The sequence below is a fragment of the Theropithecus gelada genome, chromosome 4, assembly GCF_003255815.1.
Source record: "Theropithecus gelada isolate Dixy chromosome 4, Tgel_1.0, whole genome shotgun sequence".
Lineage (NCBI taxonomy): Eukaryota > Metazoa > Chordata > Mammalia > Primates > Cercopithecidae > Theropithecus > Theropithecus gelada.
The window spans coordinates 72,018,607-72,044,616 of record NC_037671.1 but is presented as its reverse complement, the minus strand read 5'-3'; the positions used below and the strand labels follow the sequence as shown (position 1 = coordinate 72,044,616).

The window sequence follows — 26,010 nt, the reverse complement described above, 5'->3', positions numbered from 1 at the left end:
AAACTTTTTGTTGTTTCTACTTTATCTTATTATACTGTGTATATCTTGAAAAGTTGTTGTAGTTATTATTTTTTATAAGTTCATCTTTTTGTCTTTCTACTTAAAATATAAGTAATTAGCACAATTATAGTGCTATAATTTTCTGTTTTTCTGTGTACTTACTATTACCAGTGAGTTTTCTACCTTCAGATGGTTTCTTATTGCTCCTTAATGCCTTTTTTCTTTCAAACAAAAGAAATCCCTTTAGCATTTCTTGTAGGACAGTTCTGGTGTTGATGAAAGGCCTCAGTTTTTGTTTGTCTGGGAAAGTCTTTATTTCTCCTTTATGAAGGCTATTTTTGCCAGATACATTATTCTAAGATAAAATATATTTTCCCTTCAGCACTTTAAATATGCCATGCCACTCTTTCCTGGCCTGTAAGGTTTCCACTGAAAAGTCTGCTGCCAGATGTATTGGAACTCCATTGTATGTTATTTATTTCTCTTCTTTTGCTGATTTTAAAATCTTTTCTTTATCCTTGATCTTTGCAAGTTTATTAGTAAATGCTTTGAGGTTAAATCTGTTTGGTATTCTATAGCCTTCTTTACTTGAATATTGCTATCTTTCTCTAGGTTTGGGAAGTTCTGTTATTATCCCTTTGAACACACTTTTTCTCTCTCTCTCTCTCCCCCTACCTACTCTTTAAGGTCAATAACTTAGATTTGCCCCTTTGAAGCTATTTTATAGATATTTTGGGCATTTCCTTCTTTTTTATTCTTTTTTCCTTTGTCTCTGCTGACCACGTATTTTCAAATAGCCTGTCTTCATGCTCACTAGTTCTTTCTTCTGCTTGATCAATTCCGCTATTAAGGGACTCTGATGATTCTTCAGTATGTCAGTTGCATTTTTGACCTCCAGATTTTCTACTTGATTCTTTTTAATTATTTCAATTTATTTGTTAAATGTATTTGATAAAATTCTGAATTCTTTCTTTGTGTTATGTTGAGTGTCTTTGAATGTTCTCAGCACAGCTATATTGGATTATCTGTCTGAAAGGTCACACATCTCTGTCTCTATAGGATTGGTCCCTGGTGCCTTATTTAGTTTGTTTAATGAGGTCATGTTTTCCTGGATGATCTTGAAGTTGTGGTGTTTGTCAGTGTCTGGGCATTGAAGAGTTAGGTATTTATTGTAGTCTTTGTAATCTGGGCTTGTTTGTAGCCATCCTCCTTGGGAAGGCTTTCCTGGCATTTGAAGGGATTTCAGTATTATGATCTAAGTTTTTGGTAACTGCAGCCTTTTCTGCATTAAGGGGTGCCCCAAGCCCAGTAATGCTATGGTTCTTATAGACTTGTAGAGGCATCACCTTGGTGGTCTTGAATGAGATCTGAAAGAATTCTCTGGATTACTGGGCAGAGACTCTTGTTCTCTTCCTTTACATTCTCCCAAACAAATGGAGTCTCTCTTTCTCTGTGCTGAGGTGCCTGGAGCTTGGTGAGGGTTGACACAAGCAGCCTTGTGGCCACCATCACTATTAGACCTGAGACCAGCACAGCACTGGATCTTGCTCAAGTAGGCATCCTTATTTTGTTCTGGATCTTAGAGGAAAGAATTTCCATTTTTCACTGTGGAGTATAATGTTAGCTATTGGCTTATAATATATGGTTTTTATTGTGTTGAGGTACATTCCTTCTGTATCTAATTTGTTGAGGATTTTTATTATGAAATAAAATTTGGTCAAATGATGTTTCTGCATCTAATGAGATGATCTGCAATAAGCCAGGCACAGAAAGGTAAATACTGCATGTTTTCACTTACATATGGAATCTGAAACAATGAAACCCATGGTAGAAGAGGGTAGTATGCTGGTTACCAGAGGCTGGGGGTTGGGGGAATGGGGAGATGATGGTCAAAGGACACAAAGCCTCAGTTAGACAGGAACAATATGTGTATGTGTATGTGTGTGTATATATGTATATATATGTAATATATATATAAGATCTATTGTACAGTGTGGTGAATACAGTTAGTAATAAGTGTATTGTGCATTTCGAAATTACTAAGACTAAATTTCAAATGTTCTTACCACAATTTTTTTTTTGAGACTGACTCACTCTGTCACCCAGACTGGAGTGCAGTAGCACGATCTCAGCTTACCGCAACCTCCGCCTCGCAGGTTCAAGTGATTCTCCTGTTTCAGCCTCTTGAGTAGCTAGGATTACAGGCATGCACCATCACACCCAGCTAATTTTTTGTATTTTTAGTAGAGATGGGGTTTCACCATGTTGGCCAGGCTGATCTAAAACTCTTGACCTCAAATGATCCCCCTGCCTTGGCCTCCCAAAATGCTGGGATTATAGGAGTGAGTCACTGCACCCAGCCACACCACAAAAATTGATATGTATTTGAGATGGTGGATATGTTAATTAGCATGATGTAATGATTCCACATTGTATTCATAAATCATAGCATCACTTTCTACCCCATAAACATATAACTATAATTTCTCAATTTACAATGAAAGAAAAGTAAAGGATTAGTAAAGAGAAGGTTAACTAGATATGCTAAAGCTAGGCCAGGGAATGTCTTTGAATATCATGTCTCTCCTATGATCAAACTGCTTCAGGGGTCCCCCAAATCTCTTAGAACAAAGTCCCAGCTTCTCTCCATGACCTGCAGGGTTCTTCATGATTGACCTCAGCTAACTTCTCAGACATGGTCTTCTACCATGCTCTCTCTCATTCTGCTTCTTCCTCTTCTGCCTTGCTATTCATCAATTCATCAGCACACCAAGCTCTTTTTTTTTTTTTTTGCCTCAGGATCTTTGCCCTTGCTTCTCTCTTTCTGAATTTCTCTTACTTCCAGGTCTGAATTCAGGTACCTGCTGAAATGTCAGCTCCACAGAAAACCATCCCAGATCACCTAATTTAAGCCACTTCCTGAGACTGGCTTAGTCTCCCAGCCTATATCTTTCTGCCATCCTGGAAGCCTCCTGTCCTTGAACATTGGACTCCAAGTTCTTCAGTTTTGGGACTCTTGGATCTTTGACCACAGACTGAAGGCTGCACTGTTGGCTTCCCTACTTTTAGGGTTTTGGGACTCAGATTGGCTTCCTTGCTCCTCAGCTTGCAGACAACCTATTGTGGGACCTCACCTTGTGATTATATGAGGAAACTTGGATTCAAATAATTTAAACAATTTGCTTATCAGTATACAACTATAACTTGCCCACTAGTGTGTCCTATTACAAAGTCTGCCTTTAAAACGAAAATAGAGAGGACCCACAGACCCCCTGATGGAAGCAGATTGCTCCTGAGGGAGCTGGGAGACACCCTAAATACTGTGCTAGTATCCATGGCTGAGAGACCCACAGACAGTTCACATCACAGGACTCTGTGCAGACAACCCCTGGTACCAACCCGGAGTCTGGAAGACTAGATCCACAAGATAGATAACAATCACTACAGCTCAGCTCTCAGAAAGCCACATCCATAGGAATAGGGGGAGAGAACTACATCAAGAGAACACCCTGTGGGACAAAAGAATCTGAACAACAGCCTTCAGTCCTAGACCTTCCCTCTGACAGAGCCTACCCAAATGACAAGGAACTGGAAACCAAAACTGGTAATATGACAAAACAAAGTTCTTTATAACTCCCAAAAAAATCACACTAACTCACCAGCAATGGACCCAAACCAAGAAGAAATTCCTGATTTGCCTGAAAAAGAATTCAAGAGGTTAATTATTAAGCTAATCAGGGAGACACCAGAGACATGGGAAGCCCAATTTAAGGAAATCCAAAAAATGATACAAGAAGTGAAGGGAGAAATATTCAAGGAAATAGATAGCATAAATAAAAAACAATAAAAACTTCAGGAAACAATGGACACACTTATAGAAATGCAAAATGCTCTGGAAAGTCTCAGCAATAGCATTGAACAAGTAGAAGAAAGAAATTCAGAGGTCTAAGACAAGGTCTTTTAGTTAACCCACTCCACAAAGACAAAGAAAAAAGAATAAGAAAATACGAACACAGCCTCCAAGAAGTCTGGGATTAGGATAGATGACCAAAGCTAAGAATAATTGGTGTTCTTGAGGAAGAAGAGAAATCTAAAAGTTTGGAAAACTTATTTCAGGGAATAACAGAGGAAAACTTCCCCAGCATTGCTACAGAGCTAGACATCCAAATACAAGAAGCACAAAGAACACCTGGGAAATTCATCGCAAAAAGATCGTCACCTAGGCACATTGTCATCAGGTAATCTAAAGTTAAGACGAAGGAAAGAATTTTAAGAGCAGTGAGACAAAAGTACCAGGTAACCTACAAATAAAAACCTATTAGATTAACAGCAGATTTCTCAGCAGAAACCCTAGAAGCTAGAAGGGATTGGGGCCCTATCTTTGACCTCATCAAACAAAACAATTACCAGCCAAGAATTTTGTATTCAGCAAAACTATGCTTCATATATGAAGGAAAGACACAGTCTTTTTCAGACAAACAAATTCTGAGAGAATTCACCACTACCAAGCCACCACTGCAAGAACTGCTAAAAAGAGCTCTAAATCTTGAAACAAATCCTGGAAACACATCAAAACAGAACCTCTTTAAAGCATAAATCTCACAGGACCTATAAAACAAAAATACAATTTAAAAAACAAAAACAAAAACAAAAAAACCAAGGTATACTGGCAACAAATAGCATAATGAATGGAATGGTACCTCACATCGCAATACTCATGTTGAATGTAAATGGCTTAAATATTCCACTTAAAAGATATAGAATTGTAGAATGGATAAGAATTCACCAACCAAATACCTGCTGCCTTCAAGAGACTCACCTAACACATAAGGAGTCGCACAAACTTAAGGTAAATGGGTGGAAAAAGACATTTTTGGAATATGGACACCAAAAGCAAGTGGGAGTAGCTATTCTCATAACAGACAAAACAAACTTTAAAGCAACAGCAGTTAAAAAAGACAAAGAGAGCATTATATAATGATAAAAGGCTTAGTCCAACAGGAAAATATCACAATCCTAAACATATATGCACCTAACACTGGAGCTATCAAATTTATAAAACAATTACTAATAGACCTCAGAAATGAGACCGGTGGCAACACAATAATAGTGGGAGACTTCAGTACTCCACTGACAGCACTAGACAGATAATCAAGACTGAAGGTCAACAAAGAAACAATGGATTTAAACTATACCTTGGAACAAATAGACTTAACAGATATATACAGAACATTCCATCCAACAACCACAGAATATACATTCTCTTCAACAGTGCATGGAACTTTCTCGAAGACAGACCATATGATAGGCCACAAAATGAGCCTCAATAAATTTAAGAAAATTCAAATTATATCAAGCACTCTGTCAGACCACAGTGGAATAAAACTGAAAATCAACTCCAAAATGAACCTTCAAAACCACGCAGATACATGGAAATTAAATAACCTGCTCTTGAATGATCATTGGGTCAAAAATCAAATCAAGATGGAAATTAAAAAATTCTTTGAACTGAATGGCAACAGTGACACAACATATCAAAATCTCTGGGACACAGCAAAGGCGATGCTAAAAGGAAAGTTTACAGCCATAAATGCCTACATCAAAAAGTCTGAAAGAGCACAAACAGACAATCTAAGGTCACACTTCAAGGAACTAGAGAAACAAGAACAAACCAAACCCAAACCCAGCAGAAGAAAGGAAATAACCATGATCAGAGCAGAAATAAATGAATTTGAAACAAACAAACAAAATACAAAAGATAAGTGAAACAAAAAGCTGGGTATTTGAAAAGATGAATAAAATTGATAGAACGCTAGCAAGATTAACCATGAAAAGAAGAGAGAAAATCCAAATTAGCTCAAGAAGAAATGAAATAGAAGATATTACAACTGACACCACATAAATACACAAGATAATTCAAGGCTACTATGAATACCATTACACACATAAACTGGAAAATCTAGAAGAGATGGATAAATTTCTGGAAAAATACAACCCTCCTAGTTTAAATCAGGGAGAATTAGATACCTTGAACAGACCAATAACAAGCAAAGAGATTGAAATGGTAGTTAAAAAATTACCCAAAAAAAAAAAAAAAAAAAAGTCTAGGACCAGACGGATTCACAGCAGAATTCTACTAGACATTCAAAGAAGAATTGGTACCAGTCCTATTGACACTATTCCACAAGATAAAGAGGGAACCCTCCCTAATTCATTCTATGAAGCCAGTATCACCCTCATACCAAAACCAGGAAAGGACATAATCAAAAAAGAAAACTGCAGACCAATATTCCTGATGAACATAGATACTAAAATCATTAACAAACTAGTAGCTAACTGAATCTAACAATGTATCAAAAAGATAATCCACCATGATCAAATGGGTTGCATACCAGGGATGCAGGGATAGTTTAACATATGCAAGTCAATAAATGTGATACAGCACATAAACAGAATTAAGAACCAAAATCACATGATCATCTCAATAGATGCAGAAAAAGCATTCGACAAAATCTAGCATCCCTTTATCATTAAAACTCTCAACAAGGCCGGGCGCGGTGGCTCAAGCCTGTAATCCCAGCACTTTGGGAGGCCGAGATGGGCGGATCACGAGGTCAGGAGATCGAGACCATCCTGGCTAACACGGTGAAACCCCGTCTCTACTAAGAAATACAAAAAACTAGCCGGGTGAGGTGGTGGGCGCCTGTAGTCCCAGCTACTCGGGAGGCTGAGGCCGGAGAATGGCGTGAACCCGGGAGGCGAAGCTTGCAGTGAGCTGAGATCTGGCCACTGCACTCCAGCCTGGGCGACAGAGCGAGACTCCGTCTCAAAAAAAAAAAAAAAAAAAAAAAAAAAAACTCTCAACAAAACTGGTACGCAAAGGACATCTATGACAATAAAATGTCATAATGTAACAATGTAATAAAAGTAATAAAAGTCATCTATGACAAACCTACAGCCAACATAATACAGAATGGGGAAAAGTTGAAAGCATTCCCTCTGAGAACTGGAACAAGATAAGGATGCCCGCTCTCATCACTCCTCTTCAGCATAATACTGGAAGTCCTTGCCAGAGCAATCAGACAAGAGGAAGAAATAAAGGGCATCCAAATCATGAAAGAGGAAGTCAAACGGTTGCTGTTTGCTGATGATATGAACGTTTACCTAGAAAACCCTAAAGACTCCTCCAGAAAGCTCTTAGAACTCATAAAAGAATTCAGCAAACTTTCTGGATACAAAATTCATGTGCACAAATCAGTACCTCTTCTATACACCGACAGTGACCAAACTGAGAATTAAATCAAGAACTCAATCCCTTTGACAATAGCTGCAAAAACAACAAAACAAAACAAAACAAACAAAAAAAATCCACAAAACTCAGGAATATACCTAACCAAGGAAGTGACATACCTCTAAAAGGAAAACTACAAAACACTGCTGAAAGAAATCATAGATGACACAAACAAATGGAAACACATCCAATGCTCATGGATGGGTACAATCAATATTGTAAAAATGACCATACTTCCAAAAGCAATCTACAAATTCAATGCAATTTCCATCAAAATACTACCATCATTCTTCACAGAATTAGAAAAAACACTGATAAAATTCATATGGAACCAGAAAAGAGCTCACGTAGCCAAAGCAGGACTAAGCCAAAACAAACAAACAAAAATAAACAAAACAACAAAACAACCAACCAACCAAACAACAACAACAACAAAAACAAAAAAACCCAACCAAATCAGGAGGCATCACATTACCTGATTTCAAACTACAAGGCCATAGTCACCAAGACAGCATGGTACTGGTATAAAAATAGGCACAGAGACCAATGGAACAGAATAGAGAATCCGGAAATAAACCCAAGTACTTACAGCCAACTGATCTTCAACAAGCAAACAAAAACATAAAATGGAGAAAGGACACCCTTTTCTTTTTCTTTTTTTTGAAACTGAATTTTATTTTTTTTAACTATACTTTAAGTTCCGGGGTACATGTGCACAAAGTGCAGGTTTGTTACCTAGGTATACATTTGCCATGTTGGTTTGCTGCACCCATCAACTTGTCATTTACATTAGGTATTTCTCCTAATGCTATCCCTCCCCCAGCCCCCTACCCCCCAACAGGCCCTGGTGTGTGATGTTTCCCTCCCGTGTCCATGTGTTCTCATTGTTCAACTCCCACTTACGAGTGAGAAAATGTGGTGTTTGATTTTTGTCTTCTTGTGTTACTTTGCTGAGAATGATGTTTTCCAGTTTCATCCATGTCCCTGCAAAGGACATGAACTCATCCTTTTTTATGGCTGCATAGTATTCCTTGGTGCATATGTGCCACATTTTCTTTATCCAGTCTATCATTGATGGGCATTTGGGTTGGTTCCAAGACTTTACTATTGTGAACAGTGCTGCAATAACACATACATGGGCATGTGTCTTTATAGTAGAATGATTTATAATCCTTTGGGTATATACCCAGTAATGGGATTGCTGGGTCAAATGGTATTTCTAGTTCTAGATCCTTGAGGAGTTGCCACACCATCTTCCACAATGGTTGAACTAATTTACACTCCAACCAACTGTGTAAAAGTGTTCCTATTTCTCCACATCTTCTCCAGCATCTGTTATTTCCTGACTCTTTAATGATCGACATTCTAACTGGCTTTAGATGGTATCTCATTGTGGTTTTGATTTGCATTTCTCTGATGACCAGTGACGATGAGCATTTTTTCATAATTTTGTTGGCTGTATAAATGTCTTCTTTTGAGAAGTGAAGGACACCCTTTTCAACAAATGGTGCTGGGATAATTGGTTAGCCACATGTAGGAGAATTAAACTAGATCCTCATCTCTCACCATGTACAAGAATCAATTGCAGGTGGATTAAGGACTTAAATATAAAGCCTGAAACTATAACAACTCTAGAAGATAACATTGGAGAAACCCTTCTATACATTGAGTAAGGCAAGGATTTCAACACTAAGAACCCAAAAGCAAATGCAATAAAAACAAAGATAAATTGCTGGTACTTAATTAAGCTAAAGAGCTTTTGCATGGCAAAAGAAACAGTCAGTAGAGTAAACAGACAACTTACAGAGTGGGAGAAAATCTTCACAATCTATACATTTGACAAAGGATGAATATCCAGAATCTACAATGAACTCAAACAAATCAACAAGAACAAACAGTTCCATCAAAAAGTGGGCTAAGGACATGAATAGCCAATTCTCAAAAAATGATATACGAATGACCAAGACACATGAAAAAATGCTCAACATCACTAATGATCAGGGAAATGCAAATCAAAACCACTATGTGATACCACCTTAGTCCTGCAAAAATGGCCATAATAAAAAAGTGGAAAAACGGTAGATGTTGGTGGAGATGCGGTGAACAGGGAACACATCTACACTGCTGGTGGGAATGTAAACTAGCACAGCCACTATAGAAAACAGTGTGGATGTATGTTTATTGCAGCACTATTCACAATAGCAAAGACTTGGAATCAACCCAAATGTCCATCAGTGACAGATTGGATTAAGAAAATGTGGCACATATACACCATGGAATACTATGCAGCCATAAAAAAGGATGAGTTTGTGTCCTTTGTAGGGACATGGATGCAGCTGGAAACCATCATTCTTAGCAAACTATCACAAGAACAGAAAACCAAACACCGCATGTTCTCACTCATAGGTGGGAACTGAACAATGAGATCACTTGGACTCAGGAAGGGGAACATCACACACCGGGGCCTATCATGGGGAGGGGGGAGGGGGGAGGGATTGCATTGGGAGTTATACCTGATGTAAATGACGAGTTGATGGGTGCAGCACACCAACATGGCACAAGTATACATATGTAACAAACCTGCACGTTATGCACATGTACCCTACAACTTAAAGTATAATAATAATAAATAAATTAAAAAAAAAAAAAAAAAAAAAAAGAAAACAGTGTGGAGATTCCTTAAAGAACTAAAAGTAGAACTACCATTTGATCCAGCAATCTCACTATTGAGTATCTACCCAGAGGAAAAGAAGTCATTATATGAAAAAGACACTTGCACATTCATGTTTATAGCAGCACAATTCACAACTGCAAAAACATGTAACCAACCCAAATGCCCATCAATCAATGAGTGGATAAAGAAACTGTATAAATATATATATTTATACACACATGATGGAATACTACTCAGTCATAAAGAGGAATGAATTAATGGCATTTGCAGCCACCTGGATGAGATTGGAGACTATTATTCTAAGCAAAGTAACTCAGGAATGGAAAACCAAACATCCTATGTTCTCACTCATAGGTGGAAACTAAGCTATGAGGATGCAAAGGCATAAGAATGTCACAATGAACTTTGGAGACTCGGGTGAAAGGATGAGAAGGAGGCAAGGGATAAAAGACTACCAGTAGGGTGCAGTGTATACTGCTTGGGTGATGGGTGCGCCAAAATCTCACAAATCACCACAAAAGAACTTACTCATGTAACCAAAAACCACCTGTTCCCCAATAACTTACAGAAAAATAATCACTGGGGAACACTGTATAATAATAACAGTCATTTTCTCATAAAGACAAAACAAAACCCCACGGAAATCAACAACAACAAAAAAGGCTACTTCCCAACCAACTGTTTCCTAAATCCTTATTCTGTTCATCTTTATTCACAGAATGTATCAATACCTGAAATGATATTGTATATTGATTAAATTGTTTATTGTTTGCCTTCCCAACTAGAAAGTAAATTACACGTGGGTTGGGACTTTATTTTACTGCTGAATCCAAGCACCTTGTACAGTGATTGGCATACAGTAGTCACTCAATATACATTTACCGAATAAAGGAATGAAAGCCCTATGGGTGGGATAAGGATTCTGCTCTCTTGTTTTGCAGCCCAGAAATACTGATGGAAGGTTTTTGTAAGCAAAGTACATAATGTGATCAGAGTGGTGCTTTTAGAAACTGAAATTATGGCAGCAAATGTACAGGAGAGATTGAAATAGGAAGAAATGAGAGGTGCAGAGACCAGTGAAGACGCTGTGAGAGTGGAGAGTAAAGAGAAATGTTTAGGAAGTTCAATAGGAATAAATTTATTGATTGAGGTAAAAGGAAAGACTAAGTCAACAGTGACTTGAAAATTTCAAGTGGGAAGATGGTTGCATCATAAATAAAAGTATTATAATGAAAAAGAGAAGGTTTTGGAGCAAAGGTGAAGAGTTTAGTTTTGCAAATAATGGTTTTTCAAATGTCAGTATGACTAATGCAGAAATGTCTAGCAGGAAACTGAGAATGAGAGCTTGAGTACTGAGAGAGAAATTTGGTTTGGCATGAAATTTGGGTTTTAGAATCAGTAACAGGGTGATTGTTAAAGCTATGTGCATAACTGAGATTACAAAAGGTACACAGAAGGGGTCCAGGGACACCTCAAGAAACACAGACATTTAAGGAATGGAGGGAAAAGGAAAGTCAGAGAATTTCTTTGGATATCATGGTTTTCAAGTTTTTCAAAAGTAGAACAATTGGGAAAGGGTTATATAAATGGAAACTCAATAGAGAATGGGGAGTTTCACAAAAGAACAGGTAATCCCTGATGTCACAGCCTAATAGAAAACAAGGACAATGAGGCTGGGCACGGTGGCTCATGCCCGTAGTCTCAGCAGTTTGGGAGGCTGAGGCAGGTGGATCACCTGAGGCCAGGAGTTTGAGACCAGCCTGGCCAACATGGTGAAACTCCATCTCCACTAAAAATATAAAACTAGCAGGGTGTGGTGGTGCATGCCTGTAATCCCAGCTACTCAGGAGGGTGAGGCAGGAGAACTGATTGAATCTAGGAGGTAGAGGTTGCAGTGAGCCAAGATCACACCACTGCACTCCAGCCTGGACAACAAGAGCAAAACTCCATCTGGGGGAAAAAAAAAAAAAAGAAAAAGAAAAAGAAAACAAGGACAATGAGCATTGAGAAAAGAGACTGAATATGGTGGAGACAGGTGGTCACTGGCAATCACTGAGAAAGTGTTTGCTCTGGTCATGCCACCTTACCTGAGCTTTGAAAGAGGGGGAAGAATTCGGAAGCAGAAATAATAAAGAAGGAGACAAACTCTATGATGCCAGACCTCTCAGAAGCATTCAGCTCAGCTGGCCACCCCTTTCTGGAAGCACTCTTCTCTTCACTTTCAGGGTTTTCTCTTTATATCCTTGGTGGCTCTTTTTCTGTGGCTCCTCTTACCCTTTTCAACCTTTGGACACTGGATTTTTAAGGTTTTGTTCTAGGTCTTTTTCTTCTTTTAAAGATTGTATTCTTCTTAGACTTTCCTTTCTTTTCTATCCCCTCTTTTTTCTCTCTTTCCAGGTGATCTTAAATGTTCTCATAGATTTAAATGCCACTTTTATGCTAAATATGCCAAATTTATACCTCTAGGCCAGGACACTTTTCTGAGTTCCCAATTCACATATCTGCAGTTGACAGTTCCATTTAGATGTCACATAGTCATTTAAACTTAATGTATCTAAAACAGAACTCTTATTTCTACCACATATATTCCTTCCTGTCTTAACCAAGAGCTCCACAAATCTATCCACTTGCTCATGTCAGAAGACTCAGAATCATCCTAATTATTCATTTTCCCTCACTCCCCCCACAGAATCTATCAGCAAGTCCTGTTGATTCCATCTCCTTAAGTTTTTGCAAATTCACCCCCCTTACTCTGTCTTTGCTGCCACCATGGTAGACCAGGCTGCTACAGTAGCCTCTTAATTGCTCTCTCTGCTTTCGCTTTTGCTTTCCTCTAGTTCCTTCTTCATATACCTGCAAGGGGTATCATTTTCTTATTTCCATCTAAAAATCCTTCAATGGCTAGCTGTTGAATTCCAAATAAATTCTAAGCTACTAATTAAGCTATCTCCGCCTACCTAAGATCATCTTGATTTTACCCTTGCTCACTGCACTTTAATGACAGTGGCCTTTCGGCTCCTCAAACAAGCCAGGATCTTTCTACCTCAGGGCCTTTGCGCAAGCTGTTCCCTCAGCTGGAATTGCCATTTTCCTCACTCTTCCAAGGGCTCCTTTTCATCCTTTAGGTCTTATCCAAAATAGTTCCTCACTGAAGAGGCCTTCTCTACCTATCTTCAGTAGGGTCTCTGATTACTCTTTATTTCACCTCCTTGTTTCTTAATAACATTAACATGAGTGATAGTGTGTTGTATTTTTCTTTGTGTAGGGATTCTTATTTCCTTAACTAGAAAGTGGAACCTCAGCTTACTCTTTATTTCCCTAACATCTAGCATAATGCTTGCCACAAAGTGAGAGAAACTCACTAAATATTTAGTAAATAAATGAACAATACTTTCAAAACATTGGCAACAACTGGAGTGAGATGCAGAGGGCAAGAACTCCCAGGAATCTCTGACTTGAGAGGAGGCTTTCCAGGATGTACTTGTGCATGTTTGCAGAGAGGGTGAGACCGAAGAGGGAAGGGGGGGCGGCTTCCTGATGAGGTAAAGTACCCAAAAAGGAATCGGGTTAAGGGCACAGTTGGAGGGGTTAGCCCAGGCAGTGTGAAAGGACAGTGCTTCCACGGTGGGGGTATGATGTGGCCTCAGTATGAGTGGAGGGAAGGATTAGGAATGCTTACGTCCGTCCTTTCAATTATAGACAAGGAGAAGGTGCGATCATGTGTGGGGAGTCAGAGGCTTGGAATAGGCAAAAAGACATGGGCTGTGAAGGTCTGAGAAGGGGTCAAGGACAGGTTAATAAGAGGTCTGCTGGTTGGAAGAGCTCATCCAATGTCAGGGAGAGGGAATTTGTAGTAGGACTTTACAGGAGCCAAATTAATCTAATGTTACCAGCAGTATTAATATGGGATTCTCAAAAGAATTCCTTGAGAATGCAGAAAAAAATTCCCAGGTCAATTTTATTCTTAATCTTTATATATGTGGGACAGATATTAATCTACTATACTTTTCCCAAAAAATAGCTTAATCTTTTTACATTGGTTTATTAATAACAATAGACTGAAGAAGAACTTTCATGGTTTGGTTACAGCAAAAATGTTACATTTCATGGTTTGCTTTGCTTTTCATTCCAATAATACATTTGCTTGGCCCAGTGCTCTCAGAGTGGGTTTTAAACCACTGACTCTGACTCTAAAGAATGGGACACGGCCAAGTGACAATGTGCTCAGTGTTTCATCCTGAGTAGAAAAGAGTGCCTACTTACTTTCATTCTGAATTTAGGGTTGCCCCTTTCTCCTACAGGGGTGGTTTGTGGGGGTGAATAGAAGGTTGTGAAATCTGAGAACAGCACTCTGGAGTTCCTCTGGGGGTGAGCGAAGACTCTGCCCACTTTCTCCCTACACTCTGGTTCAGGCTTCCAGGATGATCACATTTCACTGAGTGCAAGGGACCTGAATAGCCAGCAACTGAACCCCCAGCCTCAATAACTTTCTCCACTCTGATTTCAAAGGAGCTAGGGATGTTTCCTGGTTGAAAGCCTAGGGGCCTTTTGTTGCCAGCTTAGGTTTGGGAAGGATCTGGCAACAGGGTGGCAGTTTTGTCCCCCACTATGCCAGAGAGGGAGTTGGTGTGGGTTTTCTTTGTTTCTTGCCTGGAGAGTGCATGCATCATTTCCCTTCTGTGGAGGCAAAGAGGACACCTGGGCTTCATGATGTGAACAGAAAGGTAGCACCAGACATAAAATTATGAATCCTTTAAGGTGTGCTTACAATAAAACGATGTGAATCTTCTCCAGGTATTTACCCTGACCCATCTGCTTACTCTGGCTTTGACATTCTAAGTCAAGGACCAGCTACATTTGATAAAACCATCTTTAGATGAGCACTGCATAGACACTCATTGATTTTTTTTGACTTTCAGGTCAAGCTGCCCTTGAAGTACCGGTGAGTCTCCTTGGAACTGTACAACTACATTATGTTTCTTTTCTTTTCCTAGCACTTGGGAGGCCCTGCTAATGTTTATCAGCTGATCCTTTGTACATGGACTGAGTAGCAGAAGCCCTTTTGGTGCTTATTCTCCCATGCTTGTGCTAAATAACAAACCTCTTTCTGCCTTCCAAAAATGTTGTGACTCTTTTCACTGGTAGAACCCAGTAACAATTAGTTTCATTTAGGTTCAGGGTCAGAGAAAGGCAGGCCCACACAAGAACCCAAAAGCACCAGTTCTTCAGAACAACTGGGGAGATTCTGGAATAGCAGCATATTTCAGAGAACCTGGAGAGGCTGCATATGTGATCTTTAGGGGCTTGGTGGAAATCACACCTAGACTTCACAATTGAATTGGTGATGAGTCCGTTTTCTAGAAACACTCCTCACAAATCTTCAAGAACCCAGCAGCATCCTGATGGCACAGCATGGAAAGATGACTTATTTGATTGTATCTCATCATCTCTGTATTGCAGATGCTTACAAACTGCGTACCTCAGTGACTCCCAGGCAGAAGGGCAGGTGGCTGTTATTACTTACGGTATACAGTTAACACAGTAATGTGGGCCGAATGAACTTAAAGAGCCAGAGCTGATTTTGGAAAAAATGGATTACTGCTATAATGGAAAACAAATAAATAAGACACTCTTTTTATACTGTCTTTAGACTGGGAATCCAACATTAAATAAATAATTTAGTTGCTCCCTTGAAGATACTTCCATCACACTCCACTCCCTTTGTTGTGTAATTCTCTGCCAGTTCTACATGTGCATATGGCATTAGGGTGCAAGGGTTGAGCCCCATGGGTGATGGTGCTGGAATCAAACCCAGTGACTCTGTTCATCTTGGGTGAACCATGAGGATGCTTCACGACTACATATGGGCTGGGTGGGTGGGGATGACAGGGATTGGGTGGGTTTGGGATGACAGAAAGAACTAAAGTGTGGTCGGTTAATGGGTTCTTTTTGTACTAATATATTTTTGATACTTCCTGAGTCAAAGCATTTAATTCTCTTCTAATATATACAGTGTTAAAAGTGAATCACAATACATCAGACTTTTACTCTGCATAGCAAATGTGTTGCAAGGGAATTAGTAGAACCATAAAGCAGTTGAATCAATGTAAAATAAATGTTCTTATGAGAGAGTCTTGTTATTCTCTGTGGGTGAGATAATTTTTTGATATTATATATTAATGCATGAGAATACACAGAAGTCTTCTTAATTGGAACGTCTATGATGGCTACTTGGTTGCTTAGTCAGAAATTTGACTAATGCAGATAATCACAAAGAGACTTACGTGTTGCATATTTTATTTTAGCCTAAAGCACATAAATGTAATATTCTTGATGAAGAATGTGTTCTGCAATTGGGGTTCTGCCTTATCTTTTTTTGCATAAATCTCACTCATAATGCATCATTTACTTTCCTTAATTTTAGTATTTTTTAAAATTACATTTTTTTTTTTTTTTTAGTGGTGCATAAACTCAACTTTTGTGGGAGCTATCTGAGGACAGAGTCCTAGATATTTAAGATTTTTTCCCCCACATAGTTGTGTGTTCACCCCTGATTTAAAAGTATTTTTAGTATTTTAGTATATTTATATTTTGCATTTATCAAGCTTTTCTAAAGCATTCTATTTTCATAAGCCATCCATCTTTCTTTCTGTACCATATGTCATCAGTTTATGCAATAATATAAAATTAAACCATGCCATTATAATTACAAATACAACTGGCATAAAAAGGTTTGGGAATGGGATGGGTGCAGTGGCTCACGCCTGTAATCCCAGCACTTTGGAAGGCCAAGGCAGACAGACTGCTTGAACCCAGGAGTTTGAGACCAGCCTGGGCAACACGGTGAGACCCCCTTTCTTCAAAAAATTAGTAAAAAATTAGCTGGGCATGGTGGTACGTGCCTGGGGTCCCAGATACTCAGGAGGCTGAGGCGGGAGGGCTGCTTGAACCTGGGAGGTTGAGGCTGCAGCGAGCCATAATCGCACCACTGCACTGCAACCTATGTGACAGAGTGAGACCCTGTCTCAAAAAAAAAAAAAAAAAAAAAAAGTTTGGTAATGAACATGCTGACTCTTTGCAAGCATTCAAACAATGTTAAGAACAGAATTCTGTGGATACTAAAGATCATTTCGTGCTCTGCAAGCCTCAGTATGTTTTGTGGGAGTTAGGAGTGTTGGTTAATCTGGCCAGTCAGTGAAGAGGAAATAAGTTCTGAGAGCTTCTACTCTATTCTAAAACAAATACAATATTTACATAAGTGGGCAAGTAAACTAAATAGTGTTTTGTGAGCTTTGATTTCCCACACACGTAAGCGTGACATTTTGCTTACATATAGGTGTGTGTAAGAGATAAGCAGCAGGAGAATAGGAGAGATGGACCTTTACGTCGCGATATTGGACATAATTCCATTTTTTGCCTCATTCCAGAGCTTGTAAGAGATGTGCTGCTGAACATGCACTGGATAGATTACATTTTTATTACAAAAATCTGTGACTCATACTCATGACTTTTGAGTATAATCTTTATAATATCATAGGTAAGGTCATGAAGTTTTGAATTTACTTTTTAAAATTAAAAAATAAATTATAAGTGACAAAAATGCCCACCATCTCTTTCAGTAAAGTTCTAGGCAGAGTAGTCTTCTCCTTAAGTGATAAGCTGCCATTTCTTGCCACAATTCTTGACCTGAGGTAGAAGCTGGCAGCTGCCTTTTCAGGCTGCAGGGTAACAAGATGGATGAGGCTCTGGGCAGGGATGGCCTGCTTTGCCCTGCTACCTCCCCACAGCTGGCCTCAGGAATCCCTGGTATTTTGTGCCATCTCTTCAGTTGGACCATTTACTTGAACGTGTCTTGCAGATAGAAACAGCTTAGATATATTTTGGCCCTTATGTTTCCTATGCTCAAATACAGTCACGCAGGTGAAAGAAAATACGTTCTGAAAATCTGTGGGTTGGAAATGTTGGCATAAAGTTGTAATTATGTTAGCAAAATCTGAGGTGGAGTGGGGGCACCTTTCTGTGTTTAGCATTCAAGAATTCTTCCTCAGAAATAATACTGAAAAACAAATGAAAACTCTGGTCCAGACTTTCTTGATTTTTTTTTTTTTTTTAATGAGATGGCTGAGGGCTATGGTCAAATTATAATTTAAGACACTGGTTAGGCTAAAGTGTTTTTTCTTTTCAATAGCACAATGAATTCCAAATCAGGAGATTTAAATCCTTCTTTCTTTCAGGCAACAAATCAACAAATGTTTATTGACCTGATTTTGAAGATACAATTATGTTTCTAGTATACCTATGTACATTAGTTTATAGCTAATGTGTTCATGTGAACAATATACTGTTGGTAGATTTCCATGGCACGGTATAATTCTCTATAAGGGAATTTTTTTTTTTTTTTTTTTTTTGAGGCAAGGTCTCACTCTATCACCCAGGCTGGAGTGCAGTGGCATGATCTTGGCTCACTGCAACCTCCGCCTCCCCGATTCAAGCAATTCTCCTGCCTCAGCCTCCCAAGTAGCTGGAACTACTTACTTGAAACTTCTGTGATGGCTACTTGGTTGCTTTGCCATAATGCATTGGCAGTAAGAATTAATTATTAACTTTAATATGCCAGCATTAATTCAGGAAACATCAGCTTAGATGATGTTGTAGAAACATTTTGTAATGGTAAACCCAATGTAAGGCATGTATACTATATACGTGCCACCATGCCCAACTAATTTTTGTATTTTTAGTAGAGACGGGGTTTCACCACCCTGGCCAGGTTGGCCTCCAACTCTTGACCTCAAGTGATCCACTCGCCTCAGCCTCCCAAAGTGCTGGGATTACTGGCGTGAGCCACAGTGCCCAGCCCATAAAGGAGTCTTTTAAGGAAAGGTGATTCACCTAGTATCAGATAGTAGGTGGTCATAGAAATTGGGCAGTCAATTTTGAAATTTAGTTGCCTTGAACTAGTATGTCAGAACTAGTAGGTACATCTTCAAACAGAATCTCCTGCGGTGATGGCATCATAAAATTTGGGTTCTGCTGTGGCAGGTAGCTCGGCACTAGCATTCCATCTTGTTTTTTCGGACGGTGGTGGAACAACAGTAATGACTACCATTTACCTAGTGCTTGATAAAGCACATCTACATGTCCTAGTCTCATTTTATACAGATAGCAACTTTGTGTTTGCGGGATATCTCAATTTTACAGAGATGTTAATGACTGCTTAATAACACACCTCCATGAAATCATAATGTTAGGGCCAGAACCCAGGTCTCTTGACCCCAATTTTTCTATTCTTTACAAAACAGCATGTGCTCAATGCTGATAGAATAATAATAACTGATAAAAAGTGCCCAGAGGCATGTGTGAGATAACATCATTGAAGAAATACTCTGTCATCAATGCTACTTTAGATTCTCATTAAGAAAGAGTTCCCCCAAAGAGGCGTATGATAATCTACTTCACAAATCCATGCCAATAGGTTGGCATGGAACTTGTAGATGCTCATAATAGTTTGAATGTTTTGGTGGGTAGAGGCTGGGGTATGTGTGTCTCCATTTTTGCTTGGTAACTGATAATAATCTTGAATAGTTAGGAGCTAGTGTGTTGTTCCTTTCACGGCCAAGTAAAGTTTTGATACCATCAGATAATGCATCGGTAGCAAGAAGTAATTTTAACTTTAACATGCCAGCATTAATTCAGGAAACATCAGCTTAGATGATGTTGTAGAAACGTTTGGTAATGGTAAACCCAATGTAAGAAGAGTTGATTCTCTGAAGGGTCCTGGTACTATCAGGACAAGAGTATCCGTGTTTATTCCAAAAATTTACACAATTTCTTACTCTTAGATTTTACAGGAGGATGAAACTCAAGGCATATATTTGGGATGTACATGTTGAGTGCACAGTATACTATATACATAGAACCATCCATATGGTTTGCTTCTAGAAAGACTGTAAGATTTTTCTGCATGAATTCTCAGACTAACTCTGGCTGACATAAAATTCTTCTACATCCCTGAAATACTCACTTCAAGCACAGGGTCTTAGGTGAAGTCTGTATTCAGATGCTTACTCAAGAGTAGATTTATACTATCTGCTGCTGTATGCATCTTTTAAAAATAAAACCCCACAACACTATCTTCATCACAGTAACAGCAGTAAATAGAAGGAGGACAAACTGGCCTTCAAGAAGAGGTTATTATCAGGAAAAATTACTTCAGGAAAACCTGATCTGAAGTTATTTCAGAATAAATCTAAAGCAGATCAAAAGGAGAAACATAATAACAGGAAGGATTTAATAACAGAAAATAACTCCAGGGAAACCCACTCTTAAATTATTTCAGAAGAAATCTGGAACAACCAAAAATGAGAACAATAACAATAGAAAACGAAAATAAATGGAGCTCCACCAGCAATCAGAAGATCCCCTTTTCCAGTAGCTCCCAGTGCCTCAGCTACTGGAGCTACTTCCCTTTTCCATTTTCTGCCATCAGTGCAACTTTAGTTGCCACATCAGAACCCAGGATATCTTTTCATCACAACCTCCAATTCCCAAGCCTCTTCTATGTTCAAACTGTGGGTCTGCATCAAAACACATAGGTCTTTTTTTCTTCCTGTTGTATTAAAGGTGCTTTCATTTAACTTCCACAGCAACGATGTCTACACAAACAGCAGCTATCATATTTGATTGGGCACTTGCTATGTTCTTGGTACCAGGTCTTTTATATCTATTTCACTTACTCAATGAGCTAGTTTCACTAATATGAAACTGCTTTCAGGGATCACAGTTCTTTGAGTTGTTACTGGCTTGGAGCAGCACTGATCCCACCATGATAGCCCTCCAAAAGTTGATCTAGGGGACAGATCTCACTATCTTAACCGAAGCAGTTCCATAGTGAGTATTGAAAATTCACTGGCGCAGCGTATCTGTAGAACAAAACCTATATTTTGATACTTAATGTTGATACTGTGGGTTCTTTTAATATAGGGGATTTCCCTTTTTGCATCACAGTGTAACATTTAGAAATACTGTCACTTAGGATGCTGTCATTTCCTTATTTATTCTGGATACTTCCATAGTTACTAAGGTTTCCATTAAGTGCAACATGGGCAATTTTAACTCAGAAATACCCAACCATAATTTTCAAACCAAATTAATCAAAACTAAGGTCTTGATTAATGTATAAATAAAAGGTATAATAGTCTAAATTTATTTTATTTCCCACTAGGAATCTAGAATATGTTCTTCTTAAAATGAATAGAAACAATGAGCTCTCTTGTTTGCTTTTTCTGTCTTTTTAGGTTTCAGACAATTTCATTAATGAGTCCGTTAATATCAACAAACCTGCTATGGACCAATAAGGCCTTAAAAAAATTCTTCAAAGTTTGACATCTTATAAGATTTTTACTCTCATATTCAAGACTAGATTTTTTTAAAAAATAGAAACATAATTAGGTCATTCAGAAACCTGTTAAGTATGGGTTAAATGTCAGTCAAATTAGCACAACTGAAAGGGAAATCAATGAAAATGTTTCTTCCCCCGAAAGTCACAGAAATGACCTTTGAAAACCTGCTGTGTGGGTTATTCTGGCAAAAGAAACAAACTGGTGACTAACTGAGAGGTATATAAAGAGTTTCCCACACACTGTTTAACACACAATACAGCAATTCTTTTTCGTCATAAGGAGAAAAGGAAGACTAATAAAAAGAAGGATAATAAGCTGCCAGGCTAAACTCACCAACAACTGCATCTCAATGGGAAAAGGGGCACCTGGGTGCCTCAGTAAGTTAAATATATTAGAATTATCCAAGAGAAGCAAAATTAAACTTGAATTCAAACCATTGCTTTGAAGGCTGGGATGATAAACTGTCTTCCCCTTACTGGCAAGAAAAGCCTCCTGTTTTCTCAGTTTACAGTTTATCCCATCATGAGTCACAGATTTTCATTTGCTCTCTACATATAAAAAGTATTTTAAGAATGTCAGATGACTGCTCTCTTTCAAGTTTCCACTCTTCTTTCAAAATGCCCATTATTGCTTGTGAATAGCGAAGAGCAGCCGGAAACCACATTATTAAACCAACAGAATCCTTTGAAACCAATGGCATAATCTTGTAGACATTTACTCAGATAACCTAAGAAAAAAATTCAAATCTTTAGGTGAATGTATTTCTGATTTTTATTCATTTTGTTGCTGCTGTGCAATCAACAAATACAACAAGTTCTGCTTAATACAGCCCTAACAAATTTTCCTCATCTCTGACAAGTGTTCTGGGTCTTGCTGATGAGCTTTTGATGAGTAGTGGAACAATGCAAGAATTGGTAACTTAAATCTGTGCTTCACTAAACAAACAAAAAGCTTATCATTGTTTAAATCACAGCTTAAGAAAATGATATATTTTTATTTTGGCAACAATCCAGAACTCAAGAAATACTAAAGGTGGTTTAAAAGAGAACTTAAGGGTTTTTTTGGACCAAAATGTTACGGACATTCTTTAGATAAGCATTTATAATCTACCTCCCAGGTTCAAATGATCCTTTCACCTCAGCCTCCCAAGCAGCTGGGACTACAGGAGCGTGCCACCACACCTGGCTAATTTTTGTATTTTATGTAGAGATGGGGTCTTGGCATGTTGCCCAGGCTGGTCTCAAACGCCTGAGCTCAAGCAATTGGCCTGCCTTGGCCTCCCAAAGTGCTTGGATTACAGGCGTGAGCCACCATGCTTGGCTATAATTATTTTCATATAACTCCCCTTTGGAATACATTAAAGGAATAAAATAAAAATAAATGTATAATTTACACATTTTTTTTTTTTTTTTTGTTTGTTTGTTTTTTGAGACGGAGTCTCGCGCTGTCGCCCAGGCTGGAGTGCAGTGGCCAGATCTCAACTCACTGCAAGCTCCGCCTCCCGGGTTCACGCCATTCTCCGGCCTCAGCCTCCCGAGTAGCTGGGACTACAGGCGCTGCCACCTCGCCCGGCTATTTTTTGTATTTCTTAGTAGAGACGGGGTTTCACCGTGTTAGCCAGGATGGTCTCGATCTCCTGACCTCGTGATCCGCCCATCTCGGCCTCCCAAAGTGCTGGGATTACAGGCTTGAGCCACCGCGCCCGGCCAATTTACACATTTCTTTTTATGTCACTCCTATATCCCATGACATTCTTATTAGGGCACAAGTTCCAATGACTGTTTTATAAATTCTTTACAATGCAGGGAAAATTTTTGCTTCAGTGGAAAACTATGCGTTGTTCAGAGTACACCCTTCCAGGTTTTTGGATTCTGACTTTACGGGGCTCTGCTCTTTTCATAGTCTTTGAGCTATTTTACAACTCTGTAAGTTGTTGATAACTGGTAGCAATGCGAAATAATTCTTGCCTATGGACATGTAAATAAATTCTGCCTAGTGGAGGTTGAACTGACTTCCCTCCCACACTGCGGAAGGAGCCAGTTTTGCCTCTATTTGCACATTGATTTCATATTCCTGATCTTTAAATGTTTCTGTTCTTTGGATAGTGCTTTGAACTGGTTTTAACATCTTACTGGTTTCTTCATTAATAATGACTTAAATTTCAAAAATGAGTTAAATGAATGTTTAGCATGTGTTCATTTTCTATCTTTGTGAGAATCATGATTTTACTTTATTTATTTGGAAAATTATCCTTTAATAACAATTTAAAGAAAAAGTAGGTTTTAAGAGGAAAGTTTTGAAATTAGGTGACTATAATCTCTGATCTCACAGATGGTTACCAGTCTTCTTTTTCATTTCTTTGTGCTGTAATTTTATTCACAGCTTTCATTCATTTTTTAACCCCGGATAAACTTTTAAAGAGTGGAAAATCAATGCAACAATTGATAATTTAAATTTGTGCTCCACAAAGTTAAAACAGATAAACTATCAATGTTTTTAATCACCATTTAAAAAATGATATATATTTATATATTTTATGTATTTTTAATTTTGGCAACAATCTAGCACTCAAGAAATATTAATGATGGTTTACAAGACAACTTAGTTGGCCCAGAAAGATGTGGAAAGCCTTTAGACAATAATAAGTAGTATGTATTTTCCATATAACTCTTTTGCAAGTGGATATTTTTATTGAGACCATCCATAGGAACCATTACATTGTATTAAAAAAAAATTTCACAACATGCAATAAATAAAAACATATTTGTATACTTACTGTGCCCCACCAGAGAGCATCTGCATATGTAGAAAACTCTTTATTGGCATCCTTTTCCACCAGATAGACAAGGAAAGATGAAAAAATAAGAACCAAAAATCCTATGTACCAAGCTGTGATTAGTTCCTAGGTATAAAAGGAATGAAAGATTTTTAGAGGTGGGAAATCTTTGAAAAAGGAAAAAATAATTCTATGATGATTCTATTCACTTTACTACTTCTTGGATGTTTATGATGGCTCTTAAATAATCCATTGCACATCATGTCCCAAAATTGTTTTAACCAATTTCTGCAATGACTAAGTTTGCTTGTGATAGGTTTATTAAATATTACAGCAATCAATGAAAAAGTTTCAAAAATTGTTTTTTAAACACAGAGAGCAAATCATACCTTGCTGTGAGCATAAACCACCGAACCCAGTAATTTCCAAGTGCCTCCCCTTCGGTCCATGCGCACCATGCGGAGGATCTGTAGGAAACGGAGACTTCTGAGTGCAGACGTGGCAAAAATATTACCCTGAGTTTTTGCAGAAACAACTGCTATTGAAGCGATAAGAACAATGGTATCTGAAAGAAAGAGGTCAAAACAGCCATAATTAGCACGACCAGGAATTTTTATTTACCAAAACAATATTTTCAAAAAGTTCACTTTGACCTATTTAAGGCACAAATAAACAGATCTTGATCCCCAGCTGCAGAGTGAAAAGGCAGAGAATGGGACCTACCTGTTGCTGTAGTTCTGACCCTTTGGCCATTCTGTGCTTTACCTATGCAATTTTGAACAACGTATTATTTAACTTTCAACAGATTGGACAATGGGTTCAAAAAAACCTAAGGTTTCAGGGAACCTGAAGACTTTGGGGCAACCTTTCACAATGTCTCTGGTTTCATCCTTTTTCCTGTGGCAAAAGGAGCTCCTGCCTCAGCCCCCAACACCATGGCTTCTGGGTGGTGTGACAGAGGCATCTAAATGTGTCCAGCCATAAAAGTGCCATAAGATATAATCATTTCTCTTGTTTTCCTGCCAAATAAGTTTGCATTTCCTTTTCCCCAAAATTCCCTAATGTGGCACCTGCAACTTTGCATATTAACAAAGGCCTCAACTAAGCTGAATACTGTATGCTTCCTGTATAGAATATTCTTTAGACCTGGTTCACCAATTATGTGTAAGTTTGCTGCATAATTAAATAATATTACATTTGTTATAATAGGGTATGTAAGTATAAACACTGTGCATTGCAAGGGAATGAATACTTGGTGTTTGACATATTGACATTTGACTGAAAAAATCTACCTTTTTGTAAGCAAAAAAGAGAAAAAGAGCATCTAATGAAAGCATAGAAAAGACAAAAGAGAACTTAATCACTCCACAAGTAAATATCTGAGTGTCGGGAAGTAGGCTTTGAAGTGGGATAAGTGAAGTGGCGATGAATGGCCTCCTGAGGCAATTTTAATAAAATTTAGCTTGACTTTAACATCCTCAAATACAATTTCCTTCCTGCTCCAAGTGGGTTGTGTATGACTGGGCTTCCACACTCCAAAGAGGAGTTCCATTTCAAGGGTGTCACATTTGTAATGTTTCTGTCACCCTCTGGATTAACTGCCTTATGAGTGAGTATTCCTCATTCAGCTCATCCTTCTCCCTGCACTGAGAAAGGTCTGGTCTCCTGGTGTGGACTGAGAAGATCTTCTGAGCCTCTCTGCTGGTGCCCCTTTTTGGGTCAGTGCTTTGAGAGAGAATTGGCAGTGCAACTTTCAGCTGAAGGGCTTTTTCTTTTCTTTTTTCTTTTCTTTCTTTCCCTCCCTCCCTCCCTCCCTCCCTCCTTTCCTTCCTTCCTTCCTTCCTTCCTTCCTTCCTTCCTTCCTTCCTTC

The 26,010-nt window shown here is 38.5% G+C and overlaps 1 protein-coding gene across 5 annotated transcripts in view; it reads right to left on the bottom strand.

Annotated features, from left to right (window-relative positions):
* Positions 1-26,010, bottom strand: part of KCNQ5 (potassium voltage-gated channel subfamily Q member 5) — a 572,501-nt gene that overhangs the window by 104,144 nt on the left and 442,347 nt on the right. For all 5 annotated transcript variants that reach the window (XM_025383720.1, XM_025383721.1, XM_025383724.1 and 2 more), the window contains exons 4-5: positions 24,530-24,705; positions 24,141-24,266 (exon numbers count right to left, since the gene is read on the bottom strand). In XM_025383720.1, the coding sequence (XP_025239505.1) occupies positions 24,141-24,266; positions 24,530-24,705 (302 nt within the window). The remainder of the gene's footprint in view (positions 1-24,140; positions 24,267-24,529; positions 24,706-26,010) is intronic.